The 26,830-nt window shown below is 36.8% G+C and overlaps 1 protein-coding gene across 1 annotated transcript in view; it reads left to right on the top strand.

Annotated features, from left to right (window-relative positions):
* The window catches only part of Pgant35A (polypeptide N-acetylgalactosaminyltransferase 35A), a 165,344-nt gene that overhangs the window by 62,101 nt on the left and 76,413 nt on the right, over window positions 1–26,830 (top strand). The window contains exon 4 of the mRNA XM_090383032.1: window positions 1,091–1,335. Coding sequence (XP_090239158.1) covers window positions 1,091–1,335 — 245 coding nt within the window. The remainder of the gene's footprint in view (window positions 1–1,090; window positions 1,336–26,830) is intronic.

Here is a 26,830-nt window from a genome sequence, read left to right as displayed (position 1 = left end):
ACTGCACTGTCCAGCGATGTCGACTGGCTTCACTTCCTTGGATTTTATGTATTTCTTAACTAATAGCATAACCCCTCCTCCCTTCCTATCCTGTCTATCCTTTCTGTAGACATTGTACTCCCCAAATTCCAGTTCTGCATTCCTTATATCTGTGTGACACCACGTCTCTGAAATCCTCACAATATCTGCCTTTGATGTTTTGAGCAATACCTCAAATTCATCAAATTTATTTACCAAACTCCTAGCATTGGTGTACACGCAAGTATACATGCACGTGTTCCTATTCTTAGCTACCCTAACACAACCCATGTGTTTACTTGTACCGCAATGACTCCCAGCAGTCTCTGAAATATCCCGCAGCTTGTTTTCCAAGCTTCTGCTCATTCCAATAGAAGCAGTACAAGAATCGCTTTCACCTCTGCCAGTGGCTACTGTTAATCTATTAGTCCTTGTATCCCCCCAAGCTAGCAGTTTTCCGACCCACCTAACACTGCATCGATAGCATCAGAAAATATTCTTGCACCTTTTCTATTTAAGTGTATCCCATCCCTGTAGAAGCAGTCTCTCCTTTTAACGAGTACAGACCAGGCTGAAAAAAAAAAAAAAATTCTACCCCTTATGCCTTGCACAATCTTTCCAGTTTGCAAGCTGTGTCAATACAATCACTGATGTTTCATCATCATTGTAATCTCTTTTTTGGTCTCCCACTTCAAGGACAATCAGCAGTACTTCTGGTTTCCTTAAAACAGCTTATTAGTTGTCCAATGGTTGAATGATCAATTGGAGTCTGTGTGGATTCTGGATGTTAAATTCTTCAGCAACTGAATGGTGTGTAGCACTTGGTATCCTATACATAAACACTAAGTTCATTCTGTCACCCTTAAATAATTTGTCAGCCATTTTTTAGCTCTGAAACAAAAAAGAAATATTAGTTTGTAGTATTTATAATGAAGTATGACCTTTGAATCACCCTGTACAATTAGAGCTTTTGTTTGACAGCTTCTATTTTTTAAAATCAAAGATTTAAAATCATTATAGTTCAGAATTTTATGATATTAATTTGTGCGCTGTATTATATTTTGCATTTTAGGTATTAGTCTTTCTTGACAGTCACTGTGAAGTAAATCAGGGTTGGTTAGAGCCACTTCTAGATCGTATTAAGAGTAATCGTACAACAGTAACCTGTCCTATAATTGATATCATCAATGCTGATACATTTGAATATACAGCATCTCCTATTGTTAGAGGTGGATTTAATTGGGGTTTACACTTTAAGTGGGATTCTGTTCCCCCTGCTCAATTGAAAAATAAAGAAGACTTTGTTAAGCCAATTGTGTAAGTATTAAATTTTTAAATACTTTTTTTTTTGCACATATTTTGTTTGTGCAAAAAATATGTTTATTAGGTGACTGTTTTGCACAGTCAGCTAATAAATTTTTAAAAATTTATTACCTGACTATCACTTTCATTACTAGCTCTGCTTGTCCTTTATTTTAACTGTATGAAAGGTGTAAATAGAAGTGTATATACAGGCGGGCCTCGATTAACGCGATTAATTCGTCCCGCAAGTGCATTGCGCAAAACGGAAACGCGTTAATCGAATATCATAACCAATAGGAAAAATTATAATTGATACTTGACCTTCTGGAATGTCCATAAAGAATTTTAAATAACTTTTAAATAACTTTTTAACTGCATGCCATGTAAAAGATAATAAAAATTATAGAATTAAATGTTTATTGTTCAAAATATATAAGGGAGAAACTAACTATTTGCTACAGAAATATTTGAACACAGTCGTTTGAACAGTTTTGGCTTTCGTTTTTTCATCATACAATTTCCGATAGCCGACAACAAGCTTCTCTAAGCCCTGGCGAAATAACATGCTTCTTTCGATGTTAGGATCAACATCCATTACCTTTTGTTTAAGGTTCTCTGCGATACGAAAGATTTCGCCTAGTTCTTTTACCGTTATCTCCTTTGAGGTAACATTTTCATCTGGCTCACACTCTTTTTCTTCAGCTTCTTCGTGCGCACGCTGTTGCTCTATTTGAAGGAGATCATTGTCACTTAGCTGTTCTAAATGCGAATTCAGTGATTCTCGAACGTTAGCCGCATCCAAGCCTTTGAAACCAAGTTCATTACCAATATTAGTTATGTCTTCAATAACTTTTTGAACTGCATCTTTGAAGCAAGTAAAATCGTTTGTGCGGTGTAAAAGATGCTTCCAAACTGCTCTCATATTGCTGGCTGTCACTTCTTCCCATGCTGCATGAATGTTTTCAATGGCCAATCGTATTTTATATTTTTTCCAAAATTCTGGTACAGAAATTACATTATCTCCTGTTATAGCTTCAAGTGCCTGTGCAAAGGTTCTGCGGAGATAGTAAGCCATGAAAGTTGCAATCGTCCCCTGGTCCATGGGTTGCAATAACGAAGTCGTATTCGCCGGTAAAAAAACAACTTTCACATTTTCATTTAAGTCACCAAGTGCAGAAGGATGTCCAGGTGCATTATCTAAAAGCAACAGAGCTTTAAAAGTAAGATTATTTTTCTTGCAATAGGCTTCAACTGTTGGACAGAAATAAGACGTAAACCAGTCTTCAAATAGGGCTTTGGTCATCCATGCTTTTTTATTTGAACGAAAAATGACTGGAAGAGTGTGATGGCTGTATCCTTTTAAAGCCCTAGGATTTTGTGCACGGTACACAAGCATGGGTTTCAATTTAAAATCACCTTCAGCGTTACCTCCTAATAAAAGTGTTAGTCGATCTTTTGAGACTTTATACCCAGGTTGTGAGGCTTCATTTGCAGCCAAATAAGTTTTAGTTGGCATCCGTTTCCAAAATACGCCCGTTTCGTTTACATTAAATATTTGCCGATCGTCGTATTCAGCATCCTGAATAATTTTTTGCAATTCTGCAGGAAATTTGGCTGCAGCATCTTCATCAGCACTAGCAGCTTCCCCTGTTACTTTAACATTATGCAGTCGTGCTCGATTTTTGAAACGTCCAAACCACCCTGAACTAGCAACAAACATTTCAGTCTCCCCTTGATATTTTGTTTCTTTGAGCTTAGTAAAAAGGTTAATAGCTTTGCTCTGAATATTGTCCTTAGATAATGGAATTCTTTTTTGATTGCAATCTTCTATCCAAATTGATAAAAGACTTTCCATTTCAATCATTATTAGAGTTCTGTTTCTGGTATTTTGTAAGACAAAAGAAGATGATGAAACTTTACCTTTCTCTTTATATTCGTTCTTACGGCTCAAGATAGTTCGTACGGTAGACTCACTGTATCCTAGATCTCTTACGATTTTCGCATGGTTTGCACCACGTTCATGTTTTTTAATAACTTCAAGTTTATCAGCTAAAGTAATAACTTTTCGTTTTTTTTTTATTACAATCACGTTTTTCACTCTTTCTTTTATCCATAATTAACAGGGGTAGAAAATTAGAATTTTTAAATACGTCTGCACGTGACTTTATTAGGTGGAGACAAACAAGTAACACGTCTACTTAGTTGATGGAACACACTGAGGCGGGAAGCGGACAAACGCTTGTTTATTGGCAGTCAGACATTTAGTGCGCGATTCGAATCTTTTTCAACTATCAGAAATAAAAGATCGCGTTAACTGGAAATTTGAATCGCGTAAAGTAAAAAGTGGTATCATTTTTTCCAATTGCGGTAACTGAAAACCGTGTTAATCGAACTCGCGTTAAGCGAGGCCTGCCTGTACTCTTCTTAATTATGATCTTTTTCTTCATTGCTTAAATTAATTTGTTCTCCTTCTTCCAGTAATCTTATGTGAACAACAGTCTGTTCAACTTCAAAGTAAACCTCTCTGCATTTGAAAATGCAGGGGCGGCGACTAGGGGAAATAACATGTTAACAGAATAGGGAATGAATTCTAAATAAACATATTCTGTGATATAAAATTTCATATTACAGCCTCGGTATTTACATTTTTCTTGTTCCATAAATTTTCATCTAAGGTATCTGGTTCTTGAATTCATTTTCAATGAACAGAAAAGGTATAGTCATCTGGAAGCCAGCTGTATAGTTAAACTTGAAGTAAAATCAAATATGGAACTTGATCCACATTTAAATCTTGTTTTTGCTGGTTAATGAACAATGATGACATTAAAATGATGAGACAAATAGTATTGTGTGTGTTTTTTTTTATGCAGCAGAAGCAGTATTTGTAATACATATTATGCCAAGAAAGTTGAAGTCAGAATTATCACCAGTAGACATCTTGTCTAGAAATCTGAGTGTTACTGAAGATAAGCATGGGAGCAGCATCCCTCCCCCCCAAGAAATAAGACAAGACAGCTTTAGACATTGAAAATAATGACTTCTTTTCACTGGTGGATTATCAAGAGATCGGCATTTAACCCTCTCAGGAGTACATATGTATATTTGCATTTTTAAATATCAAATAATGTGTTAGTATTAGTAATGACCATATGGTACAAGGAAGCCTAAGGCTTATGCTGCACTGGCCAAAAAAAAGAAAAAAGAAGAATTAAATAATAATAAAAAACAAATAATAAAAAAAGAGAAATAATAATAATAATAAAAAACTTAAAATAAATAATAAAAGAAAGGGAAATAGACAACTTATGTGTTTCCCTCCTCCCATAGGTAACTATCCAACTGACCATTAAATTTCCCCAAACTGTCAGCTTTTACCACCCATATAGGTAATTTATTCCAGTAATTTATAACTCGCTGGCTAAAATAAAACTTCCTGAAAATCCGGTCTAAACATCTCCCCGTGTGACTTGAATTTATGGCCCCTAATTCTAGAATCGTTTATAACTGAAAATGTCGTCCTTATTCATTTTACTTTTGCCTCTAAGAGCCTTAACACCTGAATCAAGTCTCCTCTAAGGTGCCTAGTTTCCAAGCTGGGCAACCCATATATTTGAAGTCTTTCTTCATATGGATGCCTTTTTGCCAATCTCACTAGGTGACTTAGCTAACATACAGATTGTCTTGAAATCTTTGCGTGTATTGCCATTTCTTATTTAAGTTTCCAACTAATAGTAGACACTTTTAAAGATAGCAGCACAAAAATAGCTTTGAAAATCAGAGGTAATTGAATAACTGTTGGCTTATTGTTGTCTGATTTTGATTTTAAAAATCTGGAATTTGTGGAATTCAGATCCAGAAGTTGATTAAATTTAAACAAAGTGATAAATAAATAGATATGGTGGTTATTACTGCATTGAAAAAAAATTTAAACAACTGAGTTTTTAAATAATTTTTTTCATTTTTAAAAAAATTATGATTTGATTTTTCCCCCCCAGTAATTTCACTGTAATGTTGGGTAATCAAAATAAGAATAAATTATTATTGAAAAGCATTAATGAGCAAAGTTTTCATTTTTACAATTTTTTAAAAGATCAGCCAGTAGTGGAAACTTAATTCTGCGAACTCACACATGTTTAATAATAATAATTAAACAGATGTGCAGTGTCAGATATGAAGTTTTCTGACCAGTGCAGACAGTCTGCAAGAGCAGGTCATGCGGTCTTGTCAATGATATACAGGAATTGTGCTAGTTGGGATAAGGAGGTCTGCCTTCTCTTGCCTAAGCTCCTTTGTGACTTGATTACAGACTAGCTTATATCTACCATAGTCATCTATGTCTCCTGGAAAAACCTTGCCATCTATGCCTGAGATCCCTTTGTATAAGGCAATGGTTAGGCCACATGTTGAGTACTGTGTACAGGTCTGGAGGCCTCATTTTAGGATGGATGTAGAGTTGCTAGAACAAGTACAGAGAAGGGCAACGAGATTTGTGAGGGGAAACGAAGGAGTGCTCTTACCAAGAAAGGCTTAAGTTCTGTGGATTGCAGCATCTGGAGGCTAGGCACCTGCAAGGTAATCTGTTTGAGGTGTATAAGGCCTTGAATGGGTTGAGCAGACTCAATGCTGATGGGATTCTTCCTCTTGCTCAGATTACAAACTTGAGGGGGCATAAATTCAAATTGAGGAAAGACAGTTGTTGTAGAATAGATATGCGAAAATTTGCCTTTAGCCAGCAGATAGTTGATTGCTGGAACAAACTTCCACCTGCATGGAAGTTGATAGCTTAAATAAATTCAAAAAACTGGAGTGAATGGATGTGTGAAATGGGATTTTTTTTTTTTTTTTTTTTTTTTGGCGGATGCTGTATAAGCTTGCTGTCTTGCATCATATTCCTCTACTAATGCTAATGTTTGGTAAACTCACTTGCGAAGGGATTAACTGATGGCTGATATAGAAATTGTAACAGTTTGTGAAGACCAGAGTTTTTTGAACTGAAAAGTATAATGTAATGTGCTACCATTAGGAAAACTTTGAATAGGATTTCTAGTCAGTAGACAGATATGATTAACTTACAGAAGGAAAAGAGTGAGTGAAAGAACAAAATATTCCCATTGGACTAACACTAAGAGACAGAATCCATTACAGTGATTTTAATCAGATAGGCTTCAAGATAGAGTTAGCAGTTGCTGTTCCCCATCGCTTTAAAAAGGTTGGAATAAGTGCAAGAGGATGATAATTGGAAGGGGAAAGTTTGTTCTTTGTTTAGGAATTGGCTGCATATAAGAAATTTACATTCAGAATGAAAAACAGCAGTGAAATAAAAGTGGGAAAAATACACAAATAGGAATTAATTCTGGAACAGAGGTGTTAAAGACAAAGGAGAAATCCAATCAGTACTTCCAGACTTCTTGGTATCATGATTGTTTAATTTTCTTCTGATCTTTTACCCTTGGGAAAACCAAGGGAATCATTGAATGGGATATGTTCGATGTGTCAAGATTTATCAGGATTGCCAGTGCAATGTGCTAATAAAAAAGTAAGATGCTAATAAGTCAGCTTTATGCAATTGTAAATATGTAATGTGAGTTGAAGTATGGATTGACTGAAGCTCCAGCCAGTAGTGGCTTTGTCAAGAGATCCATAGGAAAAGAGGCAAGTTTTCTACTTTTGGACTTTTCAGAATCATGTTTATATTTATTAGTAACTTATTTACAACTGTTGTGAACTATTATGCAGGAAGAAAATTAAAATACAGATTTTCTTAGAAGCCAATTGTGATATGCTTTATTCTTATCTTGACAATTTTAGCACATTTTTGTGAAACCTTGGTTTAGATAAAGGATGAGAGTGTAGAACAGAATTGAAAATAAAAGATTTCACTCTTACAAGAATAATTTCAGTGACACAATCTCAGCAAGTAATTATGATCAGGAGATTTAAAACAAGAGTTGAACCAAGGAAAAGACTAATAGAAATCACATAGGTTCATCTCACTTTTTCATTCTTGTAATGCCAACATATGCTAAGGTAGACAAAATTTCTATCCAATGCATGCCAAAATATGCATTGGATAGAAGCTTCATTGGAGAAGAAAGAAGGAAACCACAAGCCAGTTGTGATGTACTACCTAGAACAGTGTTTCTCTAACATGGCCCATCTAAACTGTAAAAAAAAAAAAAAAAAATAGTACTTTTAACTATTATTATACATTATATTTTAGTACTTTTTTGAAAATTTCAGGACCCACACAGATTTTTCTGCAACCCACAAATCGAGAAATGGTGATCTAGAGGATATTTAGCAGTAATTGTGTAGTTTTAAAGGCTGTTGAAAACTACTACAAAGAATGCTACCCAGAAAATTATTGCTACCGACACAGGTCGGTAGCAATAATTTTCTGTGATGGATTCTATGTCTAACTTTTAGTGATGAATCACTTTTTTTTTTTTTTTTTTTTTGGTCCATCACCTTGCATTTGTCAATATTAAAGCATGGGTGGTAGTAAATTTTTTATAATCCATCATTTTGTGTTTATCAACATTAACCACATACTTGGGTAGCAGTAATCCCACAATAGCTTACCATTTGGGCAGTATCAAACTCGAAGTAGTGGTGTATGAAAAAGAACCAGGGATAATATATGCAACATGAAATTGTCTGAGTAGTACTAACAGGCTACTAGAAATGTTCGGCGCCTCCGTAGCCAGGTGGGCAGGAGCAGCAGTGCGTAGCACACGCTTCTTAATTAGACCAGGGTTCGAGCCCATGACCACCAAATACGGAGAATGCGGAAAGGTCAGTGAATGACCACTGCATATCCCCTGAGCAATATGGCCTTAGTTGCTAATGCTCCTAAAAACCAAATAACAACAAAGCTAGAAATGTTCATAGGGTTCTGCCAGTGATATACAACTTCTTTACATGTCTTTGCAATATTCTCTGATGATTGGAAATGTTTCTTCAGAGTATCTTCTTTAACTTTGGAAATAAAAAAATTGTAGGACGAATGAGGAACACATTTGACATTAATGCTGACTAAGTACTCAATGACAGTATGAATAATGTGAGGTTTCACATTGTTGAGATGCATCATCCACCCACTTGCATGCATTTGTGGTTATTTGTGATGCATGTGGTCCTGCAAAGTGTGCAGTACAGATATGTAGTAAGATCTTGTAACATGGCACAACATGCTGGTAAACTATTCCTTGAATGTAAAAAAAAAAAAAAAAAAAGAGATGACCATAACCTTTAGTGTAGAAGCCACAACTTTTGCTTTTTTTGGTGTTGGTGATGACACCAAATGAGACATGATGTAGCTATGTCTCATCCACCCTTATCACATTGTGCAGAACCTCACCATCTTTAGTAATCATTTGTTACAGCTTCTGACAAACTTCTACAAACTTGCCATTGCTTAGGTGTCTCTTGGATTCCATCGTGCAGAAACATGGGTGACTGCGTGTGCTTCCTATTGATATTTTCAGTATCTGCCAGTTGCCTTACTGTTATGTGATGATCTCTCTCATGATTACAGAAGCAGTGTTTATGGTTTCTGTGGTAACATTCACCTCCAGTACCACTGATTTTTATCATTGAATCAAGTTCATCTTTAAACATTCTAAACAACCTGCGAGCTGTACTATGTGGAAACACACATTTATCTTAAGCCTCTTTTAACATTTCATATGCTTCAGCTGATGTTTTCTTGAGATGGAAACAAAATTTGGGAGGCATAGTGTTCTTTGCATGCCATGTCCATTGTTATGTAGGTGAAACTGAACAGGTATAAACTTGACCGACCACTCGCTGCTCAAATACTGCATACAGGTTTTCCAAACCTGTATGCAGTATTTGAGTATATCCAACAGATCTCTGTCCTCCTTATTTGAAGGATATGGATCTGTTGGACATGCTGCAGAGAAGAACAAGGTTAGTTGTTGGCACAAAAGGCTTTTCTTACTAAAAATGACTGTACTGTAAATTTTAGTTTCTGGAAAGTATATAGTCATCTGTGTGGCCACCTAATTGAACTATTTATGGTTTTAAAAGGGTTAAGTAAACTAAATACTCTTGGCATCATTACTCTTTCTCAGATCACACACAAGAACATAATTTAAATTGAAAAAGAATGGTTGCAAAATGGAAATTTGCATTCAAGCAGATGAGATGCACGATAGAAGCTTATGAAAACAATCAATTATTCTCTGGCTGAAAACTAATTTTTGCATATCTATCTTTTTTTCAGTTTAAGTTTGTCTCCTTATGAGTGTTGTCTGAGGAAGAGTTAGGACACCATCAGCATTTAATTTCCCCAATTCATTCAAAGATTTAAACACTTTAACCAGGTTTCCTCACAGGTATCTGGTTTACAACCACAACAGTTTGCAGAACTGAAATCCTTCAGTTAAGAATGTGCATTTGTGTCCTTGACTAACCTTGTCCTCTTATCCATTCCAATTTCACCTCTCCTTAAAATTGAGGCCTTCAGTGTTGAGCTGGCTTTCCTTTTCCTTTATTAATTTTTCTCAACTTCCATTTTTTCAATTCGTGTGATTGTATGGATATTTAAGTCTAGCATTAAGACATCACTTTTCCCCTTCCAACTCTGTTCTTGAACCAAGTTTGGGTTCAAGTCCTGTTGTAGACTGGAATTTCCAAGGCTTCTTCAGTTAGGGGCTGCAGTTAGCTGATCTCAGGCAGGGGAAGTAGGGTTCCCCCTGTAAGTTATTATGGGTTGACCACCTGTTGCATATACATGTCTGGGAAGTGAGAGAGAGAGAGAGAGAGAGAGAGAGAGAGAGAGAGAGAGAGAGAGAGAGAGAGAGAGAGAATGTACATTATATCATACATATATGTGTAATACTACATTATATATTTCACACACACACACACACACACACACACACACACACACACACACACACACACACACACACACACACACACACACACACACACACACACACACACACGTGAGTGAATGAGTGATATAATGTAGTTAAGGCTGTTTTTAATTTAATTATAAATATTCTATTGGTAATTTATAATGCCATTGTTAAAATTAAAAATTGTGATCACTGTACATATTTGAATGCAAATGTGAAATATTATATTTTTTCTCCTAAATTTAATATCCTGAATATCACCAACTGCTTGTATTATTAGAGTGAAATGATGGTGGTAGTAGTACTGAAATATATAAAAACCAGGAATCTGTGCATGTTAAATAAGCCGAAAAATTGTAAAATTGAGAGACTAATTACTATCCTTACACATAGTATATAATGTTTAGGGTCAAGAGGCACTGGTGATTTCCTACAACTCCACGATCAGTTCTGTTGTGTTGAATACAATACTCTTAAAGGCCAGATAGTGTGAGTTATATGTAGTGTTATGCTGTTAATTTGGCTTCTTAGCCTATGGGTCCATGGAACACCATTGACCCCTGGTTGCCATAACAGGTGTGGAGAGCCGGGGCAGGTAGTAAGAATTAGATTCTCTGTTGGGACAAACATTTGCATCACCTGAGCTTATCTGGGAGGGTAAGCTCAGGTTGATGCAAGGAAGACTTCCACCAAGAAGGGACACCCCTGCAGAGGCAACCCACCTTCCAATGTTGGGGAGACTGTTAAGGACCAGGCTTACCACCTGGGAGTCTGATGGAACTGATGCTCAGGTGACACTCACATCAAGTTGACTGAATTTCAGCAAAGTCCAGTCGTTCTGTGGCAAACAAATCCTCTGCTTGTACCTTATCAATGGTGGGACCATTATTAACCCTAGGTATAATCTCCATATGCAAGTCCTGAAATATAGCAACCAGGATACTGAAGGTGACAACCAGGTGTGAACCAATGTAAGCAGGGGTCAAGGTGTGGTACCCACATCACATGGAGGTATTCCGCACTTCTGCGTTCAAGCAGTACTAGGTGATAGAAGATTCTCATCAACTGGTGCATTACCACTACTTTGTTTATTGGAGGCTTGAAGTGATGGAACCCATGCTTAGTTTCAAGAGCAAAGTTCCAGCAACTCCCCCCCCCCATCTCTTCCATCATGTATATGATTGATGTCCTTTGAGGTTATGTGGACATCATGGAGAGATCAGTCTTCCTTACATTTTGAGAGTATGGCTCTAAAATGGTGTTTGCAGGCCAGCCACTAGGTAGTCCACCAGACCAAACCTATTGGTAACTCTGTAGGAGGCATTCAGATCAACTAGTGCAGAGGTTCCCAACCTTTCTCGGTTCACGGTGCCCTTACTGTCCCAGTAATTTTTTCACAGCACCCCTAGGCCAAAATAAATACATAACACAGTGGTTTTCAACCTTTTAATATATACCTATATATAATAACTTTATTCTTTATATAGGGGTACTGAATAAAGATCAATTATAGATCACCACAAAATTAAAAAGATACGGTACAATGGATATTGTACTGTACCCTTTATATTGTACCCTTTTTATAATGAAATAAATATATAAATTTCAAAATAATAATAATAACTTTAAGTAACTTAAACCCAAATTACACGGCACCCCAAGAATGTTGTTGCGGCACCCTGGTTGAAAACCACTGAACTAGTGCAATGGTGTCCAACCTACATCCTGCGTCGAAAGCGAACTAAAACAGCATTTTAGAGAGTCGTGCCACTGTATATACTGGCATCCAAGCGTTGAGCTCGACTTGTATCAAATGTGTACATGTAGGCCAGTGCAGTCATGTGTACACTAAATACAGTTATATATGTATTAATCTTTTCATATTGTGAAATTCTACTATTTTGATATAGCTTGTTCATTGCATTGAATTATTATTAATTTGTATTGAATTAAAAAATCATCCTTAAAAATGTTCTGAAAGAGGAAAGTCGATTTGGAGTATAATTTTTTTAATCAAAGGTGGACTGAAGACTTTCTTTATTTGAGTATGATGAAAAAGCAGTGTGTTTTGTGTTTTTTAAGTTTTTAAAGAATGTAATTTAGAATGACACTGACTCCAGCATAAATCTTATGATCAATATAAAGGAGTGATACAAAAAGAAGTGTTCAGTTTACAAAACAAATTAAGAAAACAACAAAAACACCATGAAAACGTATCAGTTAAGAAATTTATCTGCTGTAAGTGGCAGTTATTAAGTTGTATGTTTGCTTTTGAAAGTAAACTGTTCAGCCATGGTGAATTTGTTAAAAGTTGTGAAATAAATTTTTTCCGGAGAAATGAACAGTGATAAAAGACATTAGTTTGTCTTGACACTTATGCAAAGAGTAGAAAATATTGGAAAGAATTTGTTCCAAGGACTTTTGGAAAACATAAAACAAATGAAATATTTTAGTATGGCACTGGATAACTGTATTGATGTAAATGACACAGCTCAACTCCTTGTCTTCATACGTGGAATTAATGATAATTTTGTACCATTTGAAGGTTTAGCTTATCTATGGAGTATCCACCCAACAACTACAAGTGAAAATCTTTTTGAAAAGTTAGGATTAAAGATTAAAAACCTGGTAGGAGTCACAACTGGTGTTGCAAAAAATATGATTGGTGAAAACATTGGACTTATAGAAAGAATAACCAAGAAAATGATAGATATTGGAGCTGGACCTCAGGTTGGAATTCACTGCATTGTGCATCAAGAAGCTGTCTGTGGGAAATTATTGGATCTCCAACATAACGTGAATGTGGTTATTTCAACTGTAAATTTTATATCATAGGGCCTTAATCATCATATGTTTCAACAGTTTCTTTTAGAAATTGATGCTGAATACGAAGATGTAATTTTACAATAGTGCAGTGAGAGATGGCTTAGTCGTGGCAAAGTGTTATATTGTTTCTTTAAACTGCATCATGAAATTGATATTTTTATGACAGAAACTAATAACACAACTATGAAATATAGAGTGACTGCTTGATCTTGCAGTTCTTACAGACATTTCTAGTAATTTAAATGTTCTTGATTTAAATCTACAAGGGAAAGGAAAATTGGTCTTTGATTTGTATGGTGACATCAAATCATTTCAGAATAAGTAGTTATTATTTAAATCCCAAATTGAGTGAGACAATTTAGTTCACTTTGTATGTTAGCATTAGTAGAGGAATATGATGCAAGAAAGCAAGCTTATACAGCATCACCTAAAAAACAAAAAAACCCTTCCCATTTCATCTATCCATTCACTTGAAATGTTTGTCTAGTTCTGCCTTGAATTTATTTAAGTTCTCAACTTCCACAACAACAGGTGGAAGTTTGTTCCAGCAATCAATCACCCGCTGGCTAAAGGCAAACTTCTGCACATCTATTCTACAACTGTCTTTCCTCAATTTGAATTTATGCCCTCTCAGGTGATTATTCTGAGCAAGAGGAAGAATCCCATCAGCATTGAGCATGCTCAAACCATTCAAATCTTTATGCACCTCAATCAGATCACCTCGCAGGTGCCTAGTCTCCAGACACTGCAATTTGCAGAACTTATGCCGTTCTTCATAAAAGTAACCACCCTTTGTTCCATTCACCAATCTTGTTGCCTTTCTCTGTACTCGTTCTAGCAGCCCTACATCCTTCCTAAAATTAGGCCTCCAGACCTGTATACAGGTGTGGCCTGGCCATTGTCTTATACAAGAGGATAATCACCTCCTTATCCCCGCTAGAAAAATTCCTGTATATCATTGACAAGACACCATGAGCTACTCTTGCAGATTGTCTGCACTGCTCAAAAAACATATCTGACTGCACAATTATCCCCAGGTCTTTTTCATTCTCCACTACCCTGACTGCAGTACCACACAGTTGATACGTTACTCTGGGGTTACTGCTACCCATATACAGTACTTTACATTTGTCAATGTTAAACTTCAGTTGCCACCTCTCAGCCCATCTGCCCAATTTTTCTAAACCCTGTTGCAGTAGCATACTGTCATTAGTGTCATTAACAACCTTGCCAACTTTCATTAATATCCTTAATAAATACAGAAAACAACAATGGGCCCAACACTGAACTCTGGGGGACTTCACTAATAACATTAGTCCACAAAAACAGTGTCCATTGACTACCACTATCTGTCTTCTCCCACTGAACCAGAGTGGACTGGGTCAAAAATTCTTACCGGGAAAGCTTGTAATAGCCTCATTCTAACGTTTATATTCATATTTATGGCCGAAACCACACTGGCCTCCATCGACCTCTGGCCCACTGGGGTTTCCATGGTAAGTCTTATGGCCAGTTCGCCTCTGCACTCAACTATCCCTTTATCCATAGCAGCAATTTTCCCTTAATGCCATACTCCTCCAATTTGTATAGTAATTTTCCAAGTTCAACAGTATCAAAAGCTTTCCTAAAATCCAAGTATATGATATCAAAATTATTTTTTTGCATCCAGTTCCTTCGTAACCACATCATAGTATCCAATCAAATTGGCCAGACAAGACTTCCCCTTAACAAACCCATGTGTTTTGTGTGAACTATAACTGCAGTCTTGTCTAGATGATCCTGCAGTGCTTCTTTAACCAGTGCCTCCATTAATTTTTCCGGAATAGAAATTAAACTGATGTCTGTAATTATTCATGTCACCCTTCAATTCCCCTTTGTGAATTGGGGATATATTTGCACATCTCCAGTCCATGGGGACCTCCTCTGAGTCCAAGGAAGCTTTCCTAATTATAGCTAAGGGTTATATTAAAGGAGGTATCCTGCCTTCTTTAATATAACTGGATAGATCCCATCCACCCTAGGTGCTTTTCTCATGTTTAATTTCAACAATTTCTCCTCCACTTTGCTCTCAGTTATTATAAAATCATTTAGCTCCCTGCCAGAGTTTGATAAACTTCTGGCATTCCCCTCCCTGAATATCTCCTCATGTGAATGTAGATGCAAAATATTTATTCAGTTTGTCAGCTACCTGAGCAGGATCATCAACAGTCAAACTATTGATATTAATTGGGCCAACCTGATTCATCCCCTTCCTTCTAGACTTTATATAAGTAAAGAAGTCTTTTCTGTTTTTCTTTGCATCCTTTGCCAAAGATTTCTTATAATCTGCCTTTTCTTGCTTAATCTCCTTTGTGACCTGATTACAGACTAGCTTATATTTACCATAGGCTTCTGTGTTGCCTGATAACTTATATGCATCCCATGGATTTTCTTCTTTATCATCAGTCTCATTAGTTCATCTGCATCCATTTAGGCCCGAACCCTGAGCAGTATTTCTTTGTTGGAATGAAAAGCCTAGTAGCTTCCAAGATTAATTCCTTGAATACTTCCATTTAGAATTTGCTGTTGGTAACATCATCAGTTGATCCCATTCTATGGAATTTAAAATCTGTTCAAGACCACTGTAGTCACCTTTATGAAAGCAAAAACCATTCCCTTTACCCCTGATGTTAGTTACACCTTTCAGTAAATTCCAAATCAGCACACACTGTGATCACTGCCAACTAGTGGTTCCTAGGTTGCAGTGATGTTATTTCAAGCTAAAAAGAAACACATATTTCCAAAGAACTGTTGCTTCTGATTATTACAGTTAGTTTTTGATGAGGTTTGAGAGTCGATTTGCTGATATAAGATCCCATGAAAAAGGCATAAGCTTGTTTGAGAATGAATCCATTTACTTCTTATGGCTGAAAACTGCAATCCCAGCTTGCAACTAGAAATTATTGATCTTCAATGCAAAACATGGTTCAAAAAAAGTATATGGACTGTGAAAAAAAAATACTTCAATTCTACAAGGCTCTCCCATCTGAAGATTTTCCACTAATATAAGAAAATGCCATGAAAATGGCTTCTTTGTTCAGATCAACATATGTTTGTTTGCAATTTTTTTCATGCATGAAATCAAATAAATAACAGATGAGGATCTTCATTCTGTGTTGAGAATTGGTGTCACAAATTTTCGACCAAGTTTTGAACAGTATTCTAAGAATATCCAGCCTTAAATCATCTCTTTAAATGTTAAGTTTGGTTCAGTAAATGTTATTTTCTATTGTACTTAATGAAATTTTCGTATATTTTCAATTTGAGGTGTATCATTGTATTTATTTATTCACCTTAATATTGAAAAACAGTGATCCTTTTCAGGTTGTAAATTTTCTAAAGTGAGTATTTAAAAGCAAAAGTAAGGTATTTAAAAAAAAAAAAAAAACAAAAGTAGGTCATATTTTTATAATCTTAATAAGATATATTCGTCTTTTTTCATTTTCTTATTCCAAAAGTGTTTTTCCTTCTGCTTGGAAATTTGCTCATATCCAGCCAGTTCCCAAAAAGGGTGACAAATCCCTCCCATCCAATATTTGTCCCATTGCAATTACTAATACTCTTTCTAAAGTAATGGAGAAATCAGTTAACCGCCAACTCTTAAACTACCTAGAAACCTTCCGTCAGTGTCGATCCACTGGTGATATTCTGGCTTATGTTACCCATTTATGGACAAATTCAATGGAAAAGTTTGGTGAAACACAAGGAGTTGCTCATGGAATCCCAAAGGCTTTCGATCATCTCCGGCATAAAGGTCTTCTAAACAAGCTTCCATCTTATGGTTTGCCAACTGTTTTTTGTAATTGGTTATCCAGTTTTCTCTGATCACTCACTGAGGGTAATGGTAGATGGCTCTCTGTCTTCTAACTTCTCCACTAATGCCGGTGTCCCCCAAGGTTCAGTTCTTTCCCCCACTCTTTTCCTCTTGTATATTAATGACCTTCTTCCATTGACTGGAAATCCTATCCATAGTTTTGCCGATGATAGCACATTGCATTTCACTTTCCATTTTGAGAAACCTTGCCCTGCTCAATCAGCTTCAACTTCTCGAAAATCTGCTACCAATTCCTTAAATGCCGATCTTCAGGTAATTCTCCTCCAATGGAGCAAAGACAACTTAGTTGATTTCAACCCTTCTAAAACTCAGTCTTGTCTTATATCTCGCAAAAATGATTCTTCTGCTCCAATGCTTATCTTTGGTGACACTCCGATTTCTAGGCAAAATGATATATCTCTTTTGGGGATTACCCTGACTTCTAATCTCTCTTGGCACAAGCACATTACAAATATTGCTTCCTCTGCATCTAAAAAACATGTTTTCTCTTTCGCTCTTGGCGTTACTTTTCTTCCAAACAGCTGTTCACTCTGTATAAATCGCAAATCCGCCCTACCATGGATGTTATTCCCACATCTGGGGTGGTGCCCCCCCAAAACCTCTCTCAGTCTTCTTGATTCCATTCAGAAGAGGGCAGTTAGGTTAATTAATGATTCCTTTGTCTAGTCTGGTGGGGTGTTAGCAGGGCTTGAGAGGTAACATTCAATATTGTCAGTGTAAGCCATCAATGCAGGTAACTCATTCAATGAAGGAATAAATATTGCTGAAAATAGCAGTGCTGACAACAATCTGCCTTTAGGTATACTGACTTCCACCTGTTTTGTGATGCAGTTATTCCCTTGCTGTAAGGTAAGAAACCTCTTGGTTAATAGATTTCTGAGGAGCTTTGCGACATTACTTGTGAAACCGTAGTAGTTCTCCAGGAGGTATATAAGAGGCTTAACTTGCACTGAGTCAGAGTCCGCTTTCAGATCTAGAAAATCAGCATGAAGAACATAGCAATTGAAATTTTGCATCTTTGGACTATATGAATTATATGAGGGTGACTATAATTGAGCCAAGCTGTTTGGACGACTCCCTGTTGTAAAATTCTGTTATACAACTTTGTCAGCCCATTGCTGTTGAAGTAGGAGGTCACTTTAAGGCAAAAGGTGTGAATAGTCACTTCCCATCTTTTTCTTGTCAGACAGGGCATTGATGGGCTTGATTAGCTCCTCTTTGCCAAGTGTCACGTTAATGAGATTAATTATGTCGTAGTAGGTGCTGTTCCAGGGGAAGTCTGCAGCTCCTCTGTCTGTTTTGAAGAACTGGGTTATATGCTTGCACCATTTGGCCAGGTCTGATAATTCTGTTGACTGGATATGATTGGCTGACCAGTATTGCTGGCCACAAGCTACCCTCTTCTCCATGAATGAGTTGATAGCCTGCTTCCTGGATTTCTGGCTGTTGAGTATGCCAAGTATGATCTTTCTGAGGGTAATCTCTTGAATTGATCATGTAGTCGTTGCTTTTCCTTAAATTGGTGCATTAGAATACTGGACCACCATGGCTTTGAGTTGGGCAGATTACGCATACCCTTGACATGGCCACTCTAGCAATGAAAGAACCATCTCTGAAGCCAAAACACAGCTTTCTCCAGATCGATTTCACTGAGAGTTCACCAGGGGTAGAACCTAAAGAGACCTATTGCCGTTTCAATTTTTAAGCATTTTGGATCATAGACAGCCTTTCTGATCTTTTCAGTTGGTTTGTTATTGTTATTTGGTTTTTTTTTAGGAGCATTAGCAACTAAGGCTATATTTCTCTGGGGATATGCAGTGGTCATTTCCCTGACCTTTCTCCACCCTCCATATTTGGTGGGCACGAGCTCGAACCCCGGTCTAATCAAGAAGCACATGCTAAGCACTGCTGCTCCTGCCCACCTGGCTACGGAGGCGCCCGGTTTGGTTGGTTATAGCATTCCTTTGACTCGAGGACAAGAGAAGCTTCAGTTGGCCTGTGGTTGGAGGGAAATACCGAATTAGAACTGATTACTGCTTCAACACTCCCATGGTTGGAAAAGATTCTCTGTAATGTGGCTTCTCCATGAGAGGGGGAACATAGATGCAATGGATGTTGAGATTCAACAGATCCACAGTTAATTGATCAAGGAGCTTCGATGCAGCTGGCAGGGGTAGGTTGAAGTCTCCGAGAATTATCACTCTCTGGTTGCACTTGATAGAGGTCAGGAGCCAGGCAGAAAAATTACTAATGCATTGATCTGCAATGGGTGGGGTAATTAAACTGCACATACTAGCAACTGGAATACACTGACTAGATAACAGCCCAGAACAGCCTCAAAATCGCTACCAAAGTATGCCCAAGACTTGATAAGAGGGAGCTGTTGTCTGGGAGATTAAGACTCCATCTCCTTTCCTATCTTTCCTGTTCACCAGAATAGACTGATATCCAAGGTTGGTGGTTAAAGGCGATATGTCTATGTCGTCATGAAGCCAGGTTTCAATAAGGATAACAAAATCATAATCTGCACTTAGAACATATCAATCAGAGCACTGAGCTTGTTCTTCAGGAAATCCATAATAAGTAATTAGCTCAGCTACTGTGTTTCTGTGCACTTTATATTAGTATTGGGTTCACAGAAACACAGTAGCTGTACACCTTATATTAGTACTATATAAACCTAAACATGCATGTGTGCACACACACACATAGGTCATTCAACTGAAAAATGTATATAAAATGCATATTATGCAAAAATTGATGATAATCTTGTGCCAGGTTACTCAAATCCTGTTGGCAATGATGAATGCCCACAAAACTATCTGCTGGCATCATTTGGAAACAGTCAATTTTTGAAGTGTGGCACCCGTGCTGCATGGATGGTGGCACAAACCTTATGAAATTTATCGTAGAATGTTGACGCAGCACCATGAAGCATCCGTAAATTAATGGTAAGTATACAAGTGGGCGAATAAATGTAAGAAGGGCATTGAAAGTGTTGAGAATTTTATTCAACATCTGTTGTCAAGCACATAATAACATAACACCAGAGGTCAAAGCAGACTTCATATGAGGAAACCATTGCACTACTATCATGGTGTGCAAGATTGGTGTTATCACCTTTTTTTGGCTACTGAATGATGGTTAAGGGGGATGTCACTTCTTGCAGTTTCCATTTGAATGACCGTGTGTGTGTGTGTGTGTGTGTGTGTGTGTGTGTGTGTGTGTGTGTGTGTGTGTGTGTGTGTGTGTGTGTGTGTGTGTGTGTGATTTTTCTGCAAATTTGTGAAAAAAATTTTTTATTCATGTGATCAGAGATTAATGACCAGCATTTATACTGAATGTAGGCAAAATTGGGTAAAAATTTAGCAAAGAAGTAGATAGCTCCTGCCTTTGGATAACTTAATGGCCCAGAATGCAAAATATATAGTCACAAAAAGTTTAAATCATATGAATGAAGACTATCAAATTTAACCTTTATTCACTAGCTCATTACTAGCATTTAGTATCATCCCATCCTCACTGGTATCAGCCCTGTAAATTTCTAGGACTGTCACTAGTGTGGATGGGATATATGATACCAGAAACTTGAGTACAAGCTTTATCGTCTTTGTTCATGTATTTTTAACTTTGTGTGGCTATTTATTCCAATACTCTGCTGTTGGCTATCCAAGGGCTGGAGTCATCTGTTTCTATCCTATATCTCTACATGATTTCACCTTCATTCACTGTAAATACTAGGCATTAACTTGTGACCACATGACCAAAAGGCGCCTCCGTAGCCAGGTGGGAAGGAGCAGCAGTGCGTAGCACACGCTTCTTGATTAGACCGAGGTTCGAGCCCGTCGCCACCAAATACGGAGGATGCGGAAAGGTCAGGGAATGACCACTGCATATCCCGGAGCAATATGGCCTTAGTTGCTAATGCTCCTAAAAACCAAATAACAAACAACAAACATGACCAAAAATTTTTTTAGAACGGAACAGGCATGTTCCACTATGTGCAATGATGCCTGTTCCACATAGTGAACAGGCATCATAGCATCTTACACTGAATGTACACGAATACTTAAATTCTAATAATTTATACAAATTGATGTAATCAAAAGAAAATTGCTTTACACACATGCATTGTTTACCTTGCAATAATTTATGATTCTTTCATCTCTTTTTGCTTCATAGATATAAAATAATGGGAGGTACTTTTTCTCTTGTGCTACTATACTAACGTTGATCAGTGGGGGATCAGTGTTAGTGTAGTATCCCCCAGGTTGTTTGTGTTTCTAATTTGTTTTTAATCTTTCATAATTTTTTTTATATTTTTTGCTTAATCATAGTTCTTAAATTACTTGAGTTGTATATATGTGTGGATCTGTGCACTGAACATAAGTTATTTTGTTGTTTTGTTTGTTTGTTATTTGGTTTTTAGGAGCATTAGCAACGAAGGCCATATGCTCCAGTGATATGCGGTGGTCGTTCCCTGACCTTTCCGCATCCTCTGTATTTGATGGACATGGGCTCGAACACCGGTCTAATCAAGAAGTGTGTGCTACGCACTGCTGCTCCTGCCCACCTGGTTATGGAGGCACCTAGTTATTTTGTTTATATAGCATTTAGGTTATTGAATGTCACCGGGCAACCAATAACTACTCTGATTGAAATTTAATGGCTATTTTCATTATGAAATAATCTAAAAATTTGTTACTATGTCACAGTAATAAAGGAACTAGATGCAAAGAATAATTTTTACATTGTATACTTAGATTTCAGAAAGGCTTTTGACAACTGTTCCAAATAAAAGACTTCTGTACAAATTGGAGCTGGGGCATTAGTGGCATGTTACTGCTATAGATTAAAGGAATGGACAAAGAGTGGTTATCCATAGGAACTGCTCTTCTTGGACTGGCAGGTTAGGAGGGTGGTTTAACATTGACAAATGTGAAGTATTGCATATGGTGTAGCAGTAATCCTAGGTTAACATACAAACTGTGTGGTACCACACTCAGGATAATGGTTAACAAAAAAAGATCTGGGGAAGAATTGTGAAGTCAGACATGAAGTTCTCTGAGCAGTGAAGGACTGATAGCATAGCTCATAGGGGTTTGTTAGTGATATACAGGAAAATTTTCCAGCAGGGATTAGGAGGAGATTGTCCTCTTTAACATGGTAATGTTTAGGCCAAATCTTGACTACTGCATACAGGGGTGTTGTGTAAGTGGATAGCTTGAATAAATTCAAGGAAGAACTAGACAAACTCTTAGAGGAGATTTACTGATGTAATACTAACATTAAAGAAAATAGTAATATTTTTGTCTCTATTTCTTATTTGTCCTTGATATGTGCAATGTAATCCCATAAAACAATTACTGTGCAACCTTCAAAGCTAGCCAGGATAGAAATATATATTCATCGTCAATTACAAATATTTTTAAAATATTAAATGCATTATTAAATATAAATGTAGGGTACTGCATATGGGTAGCAATAATCTCACGTTAATATACCAACTATGTGATATATTAACATATATAATAGAGAACAAAATAAGACAAAAGTTCTCCAAGCAGTGGAGGACTTCTAGAACACTCATGGGGGGTTTGTCAATGATATACAGGAAAATTTGCCAGATACTGTTTTTGAATAGCTTTTTAGTTCAGTTAGCTTAGTCTGCCTGTGTAACATTTTGTTGATCTCTTTATAGCAATGAAAATTGATAATTTGCAGTTTAAGCCAAAAAAATAATAAACCACGCTGCTCTACCCATTTGAGTCTTATAGCTGTTTCATAATGAGTTTATAGCTTATAGCTGTTTCATAATGAGTTTATAGCTTATAGCTGTTCATAGCTGTTTTTCTGTAGTTCAGAATCTGTTTCGGGATTTTTCTGTTGTCCAGTCATTCTATATGAGATCTCTATTTAATTATGTAATTTTGCATATATTTTTGTTAATTCTTTTCATTATTTCTTGGTTTCTTTTTGGTTTAGGCAAATATAACTAGCTGTTTTTCTCATACTGCATTTCCGAAGCTGTCATTCTTCTTTCAACCTGTTTTCCTTGTGGTTCCATGTGAGTACACTGGGCTAGCCATTGTTTTGTATATTCAAATTTAAAATAGTTGTACATGTCTTTGTGCATGAAAAGGCTTAGAAAGTTGATTTTTGATCCCCATTGCTCTATTTTAGTTGACTGTTTTATTAACCAACCTACGGGGACATAAGTTCAAATTAAGAAAGGACAGATGTAGAATAGATGTGCGGAAATTTGCCTTTAGCCAGCGGGTGGTTAATTGCTGGAACAAACTTCCATCTGTCGTTGTAGAAGTTGATAGGTTAAATAAATTTAAGGAGGAACTGGACAGGCATTTGGAGGGAATGGTGTGATTTTTTTTTTTTTTTTTTTGGCTGATGCTGCATAAGCTCCTACACTTGCTTTCTTGCATCATGTGCCACTACTACTACATACAGCAAGCATTTTTTAAAACTTTTTTGAGGCATTGATATTTGGAAATAGTACCCTAAAATAGATACCCTAAGTTTTGTGGCAGGGACCTTTCTAAGCCACTCAGCATAACCATTTTTATTTATTCATCTGACCATTTAATCTGCACATATATTGAAAACAGTAAGAATTTCATGAATCAGCTGTTATAAGTACTGTTGGATATTGGGAAATGAAGTCCTTATGATAAAGACAGCTAGCAAAAAAATTTCTGTGAAAATTCAGTATACCTCTTGTTTTATTGTTGCCTTTGTGGATTGTTGATAAATGCTTTATCTGAATTAAATTTACAAGAAATAATCACATGGATTTAATCAGTTGAGAAAAGAGGGTGACTAAGCAAGATCTCTGTCATCCACCTAGGAATATTAATCTTTTACAACAGTCTCTTTCCAAAATATTTTTATTCATTTAAAAAAAAAAAGTTTAACATAATGCCTATCATACAAGAGGCCTTGGTTCCAGATCTTCTGAAATCAAGTGTCACTCTTAGCAGTTCTATAGTCCTTAAGAAAAAAAAAAAAAAAGGTTATTCCAAAAAATCAATTTGAAAATGAACTTTTTCTTTAGTGAATACATGTCCAAATATCCATCTTGAAAAGGATACACCACACTGTAACTCACTGAGGACTAGTAATGGGTATAATTGAATGATTAATAATTAATTAATCATTTAATAATCAATTATTTTGAAAACAATGCAAATGTTCACTTGACTTCAACTCTTCAAACTGCATTTTTGATCTGCTGTCAACAACTTTGGGACTCATTGTCCTGGTACCATTTTCATAGCGAGAGCCTTTGTTATTATGCAGTACATGCATTCAGTTGAGATGCCCAAGATGCTGGCAGTGTACTGATCTGTCATTCATTGATCACTCATCACCAGATCATGAACACTTGTCAGCAACATTTGGAGTGGCGGATGTTGGAGGTCTTCCACAGAATTGTTTTAATTCTGCTGCCCACTTTTTAACCATGGAATAGGAAGGGGCATCCTCCCCAGTGCTATAACCACATCCATATGAATTGCATTAGCAAGGGCATATGATGCAAGAAAGCAAGCTTATATAGCATCAGCCAAAAACACACACACACACACACACACACACACACACACACACACACACACACACACACACACACACACACACACACACACACACACCCCCTTCTCATTTCACTCATCCACCTGCTCCAAATGTTTGTCTAGTTCTACCTTGAATCTGTTTAAGCTATCAACTTCTACAATGACAGATGGAAGGTTGTTCCAGCAATCAACCACCCACTGGCTAAAGGCAAACTTCCGCATCTATCCTACAACTGTCTTTCCTCACTTTGAATTCATGCCCTCTCAGGCAATTATTCTGAGCAATTGCCTTTGGTGTTAGTCCCTTTCCACCCAAATATTGGGTGACTGCATGGTGACTGATTTCCCCCCGCCCCCATCTTTCCTCATTCTTACAACTTTGTTGACTTCAGGACCAGTAATTAAAAAAAAGGATGTTACAGAAACTGTACGAAACTTTGCTGGGTTATTATTTGAAGTATTATATGTTAAGTAGAGAAATTTTTTACATTCTACCACTACCTTTTTCTTACTCAGTCCACAAACTTTTTAAATGTGTCTCATGTGTATATATATTAAAGTAAACAAAATTTGAACAAACTAGTTCAAGATATAAAGTAAAGGTATGTAATTTGTAAAATAAATTTAACAGAACTGATGAACTGTTTAATGCCATTGAACCAATGATCAGACTGTGATATAAGAAAATATTGGGAACTATGTATTTAAAAAAAAAAAAAAAAAAAAGTATAAAGCCTTAATGAGAAGAGTATAAGCCGAAAATGCTGATAGCAGATATTAGTGCCCAGCATAAAAAATAGGCTGGTTAATAATACTGCGAGGAAAAAGTAAAAGGGCCCTGAGCTATAAAAAAAATTATTAATAAATTGATAATTATTAGTAAAAGGACACATTAAATGGTATTTTTATTAAGGGTAGCACCATTCAGTACATCCGATTAATAATCAACAAAAGCTATCTGTTTTTGATTGCTACTTGCCAGTAACTGCACAACTTGATGATAGGTCAAGAGGCCTTAGTGAGAAAAAAAAAAAAATAATATATTAACAATTTAGTAACTTACTGGCAGAATACTTACTGGCTGAATACTTACTTACTGGCAAATGCACTCCGTAGCCGAGTGGGCAGGAGCGGGAGTGCAGTAGCACACGCTCTTTGAGCAGACCGGGGTTCAAGCCCCTGACTGCTGAATACGGTCGATCTGCCAACCCGCACTGGACCAGCGTGACAGATTATGGTCCATTTCCCTCAACATGAATTGTTGAGAAGGCTTCCATCCTGCAGTGGGTTGATAATGGCTGCACTTTACTTCACTTTTTTTTTTTTTTTTTGGCAGAATAACAGATAGCAGCCAGAACAATTATATGCATATGATGGAATGAGGGTGTTATAAGAGGGTAAGTAATAAGCAGAGGCTAAATTGGGTGGAGAATGGGAGGAAATAGGATAGCAATAGTATCCCAATCATCCTTGAATGCTCTAATAATTCATGCAGTATAAAAATTAGAATATGAAAGAGAAGAGCAACGCATGTGCCAATTGTACTTGAATGTATTGGAGCGTAACTGTCCATCCTGTAAGGCTGGATCGTCATATTTCATTAAGGCACATAGCAGTTGTAGAATATATAATGAATCAAATAAAACAAACTAATAGGAATTTTGAGAATATTGAGAAAAGCCCTGAAGTTAAAGCAGAAGAGATTACTTGTATTAATATCCTGAAATCTCTTTCCTTTGAGGGCAATGTTCACCTTGGGCAAGAGAAAGAAGTTTGCTGGTGCTAGATCGAGAGAGAGAGAGAAGAGCGAAGTTTGATTTGTACAATAGCATGTTTCATCAGAAATGCCTTCACAACAAGTGCAGAATGGGTGGGGCATTGTTTTGCAACAAGAACTAAGTGCCTTTCTCTGAAAATTGTGGCCTCACCTGTGAAATGTGCTTCAGTAGTCTTTGAGACACCTGTACATAGAACACAGCATTGACTCTCTCTCTCTCTCCCCCCCCTCCCTCCCTCCCCCATCCGCCCTTCAGACACAAATTCCTTGGTCAGATTCAAATGGTGTCAAAAAACATCAGCATCATCTTGATCCTGAACTTCTATAAATAAAACATTTTGAGCCTTGGTCTACTGCATGCTCTGACGCTTTGCCTCTGTATCATAGTGAAACACGCAACACATTTCCAGTGACAATACAGTTGAGAAAATTAAGATTGTCTTGACAAGTCTGGATGAAGTCTTTGATTGGTGGCACTCTTTGTTACTTCTGCTCATTTGTGAGGCTGTTTCACAACTTTTTCACATACCTTCCTTTTCTCTAAATCTTCACACAG

Source organism: Mastigoproctus giganteus, chromosome 10 (assembly GCF_048544385.1).
Source record: "Mastigoproctus giganteus isolate SK-2022 chromosome 10, ASM4854438v1, whole genome shotgun sequence".
In the NCBI taxonomy this organism is placed as follows: Eukaryota; Metazoa; Arthropoda; class Arachnida; order Uropygi; family Thelyphonidae; genus Mastigoproctus; species Mastigoproctus giganteus.
This window is presented reverse-complemented; position numbering and strand designations above follow the sequence as displayed.